The following is a 1,396-nucleotide window of genomic DNA, read 5'->3' as shown; positions in this document are numbered from 1 at the left end:
TAACCTCCTCCTTAACTGCCTCTGCATGCTCTTGAGACGCACGCCAAGGGGGCTGCTTCCGTGGCGTAGCATGGGGACTAACATTCAAATGGTGGCAAATGACTTTAGGATCAATTCCTGGGACGTCATAGGTCATCCATGCGAAAACATCGATGTTATCCTATAAGAATTGAACCAGCTCCTCCCTTTCCGGTATTGGTAACTTTGATCCCACTTGAAAATATCTCTCTTTATCTTCCCCTATAAATACTTTGTCTATCTCCTCGGCAGAACCTCCATCCTTAACTTCACCGACTTCCCGAGCAATTTTCTTTAATTGCTATGATGTTTCCGGAGTCTCCCCTGCTAATGAACCTTGGCCTGTTCGAATAGTGGCAGACGTCAGACATTGCCTGACTACCAACTGGCTAACATGTAGTACTCCCACATTTCCTCGGATAGGATATTTCACCATTACGTGCAAAGTAGATGAAACTGGCCCCATTGCATGGAGCCAAGGCCTGGCCAAAATGGCCGTGTACGGTGAGTATGCCATAACGACTAGAAAATTAACTTGGACTTCGGTACCCTCCACCTGCACAGGTAACTTAATCATCCCCCGTGGAATTATTTGTTTTCTATCAAAGCCTACCAACGGGGAGTCATATTTCTCCAAATCTTCTTCTCTCAACTTTAAACCATTAAATAGATTAAGATACATGATTTCTGCACCACTTCCATCATCCACCAAGACTCGTCTTACATCATATCCCCCGATACGAATAGTTACCACCAATGCGTCATCGTGGGGTTGATACATGTCCTCCTTGTCTTTATCGAAAAATCCTAATACTGGCGTCGCCGAGAACTTCATTCTTTTAACTATTTGACTGCTTTCCTCCATGACTTCATTTCCAAAACCATTTTGAACGGTCATGATCCGTGAAGGTTTCCTGAACTCTCCTCTCAGCTGTGCCAGAATGAAGTTAATAGTGCCTAGAGATGGTTGAGGAGTATTACCCCAATATTTTCGAGTGCCTTGTTGTCCCCCTTGCTCGTCCAGTTTAGCCACTAAGTGATTGATCTTCCCAGCTTTAACCAACTGATTCAAATGATCACGCAATGTCCAGCAATCCTTCGTGGTGTGTCCCTTGTCCTGATGATAGTGGCAGTGGAGGTTTTGATTCCTCATGGATGCATCTCCACTCATTTTGTTGGGTGGCCTAAAATATGGTTCATGCCGAATTTTCTCCAATATGTGATGCACGGGTTCCTTGAACAATGAATTAACTAGAGGAGTTTCGGCGGTTATCGGGTGACTTGAAAAGTCTCATTTAGGCCGGCTACCTTGGAACCCCCCACCTTGAAGATCTTTCCTCTCCGGATACACTTTCACCTTTCCTTTGCTTTGCATCTG

At 44.8% G+C, this 1,396-nt stretch overlaps 1 protein-coding gene across 1 annotated transcript; it reads right to left on the bottom strand.

Annotated features, from left to right (window-relative positions):
- Positions 1–319: 319 nt before the first annotated feature.
- LOC142608693 (uncharacterized) lies at positions 320–1,189 on the bottom strand. The gene has a single exon (XM_075780385.1). It carries the CDS (start codon positions 1,187–1,189, stop codon positions 320–322), a length of 870 nt encoding a protein of 289 aa, XP_075636500.1.
- Positions 1,190–1,396: the final 207 nt, after the last annotated feature.

The sequence above is a fragment of the Castanea sativa genome, chromosome 9 (genome assembly GCF_040712315.1).
Source record: "Castanea sativa cultivar Marrone di Chiusa Pesio chromosome 9, ASM4071231v1".
In the NCBI taxonomy this organism is placed as follows: Eukaryota; Viridiplantae; Streptophyta; class Magnoliopsida; order Fagales; family Fagaceae; genus Castanea; species Castanea sativa.
Note: the sequence above shows the minus strand (reverse complement) of the source record. Positions and strands in the feature narration are given on the sequence as shown.

Coding starts and splice junctions, on each gene's coding strand:
- LOC142608693 (XM_075780385.1), bottom strand. CDS start 1,189: ATGAGTGGAGATGCATCCATGAGGAATCAAAACCTCCACTGCCACTAT.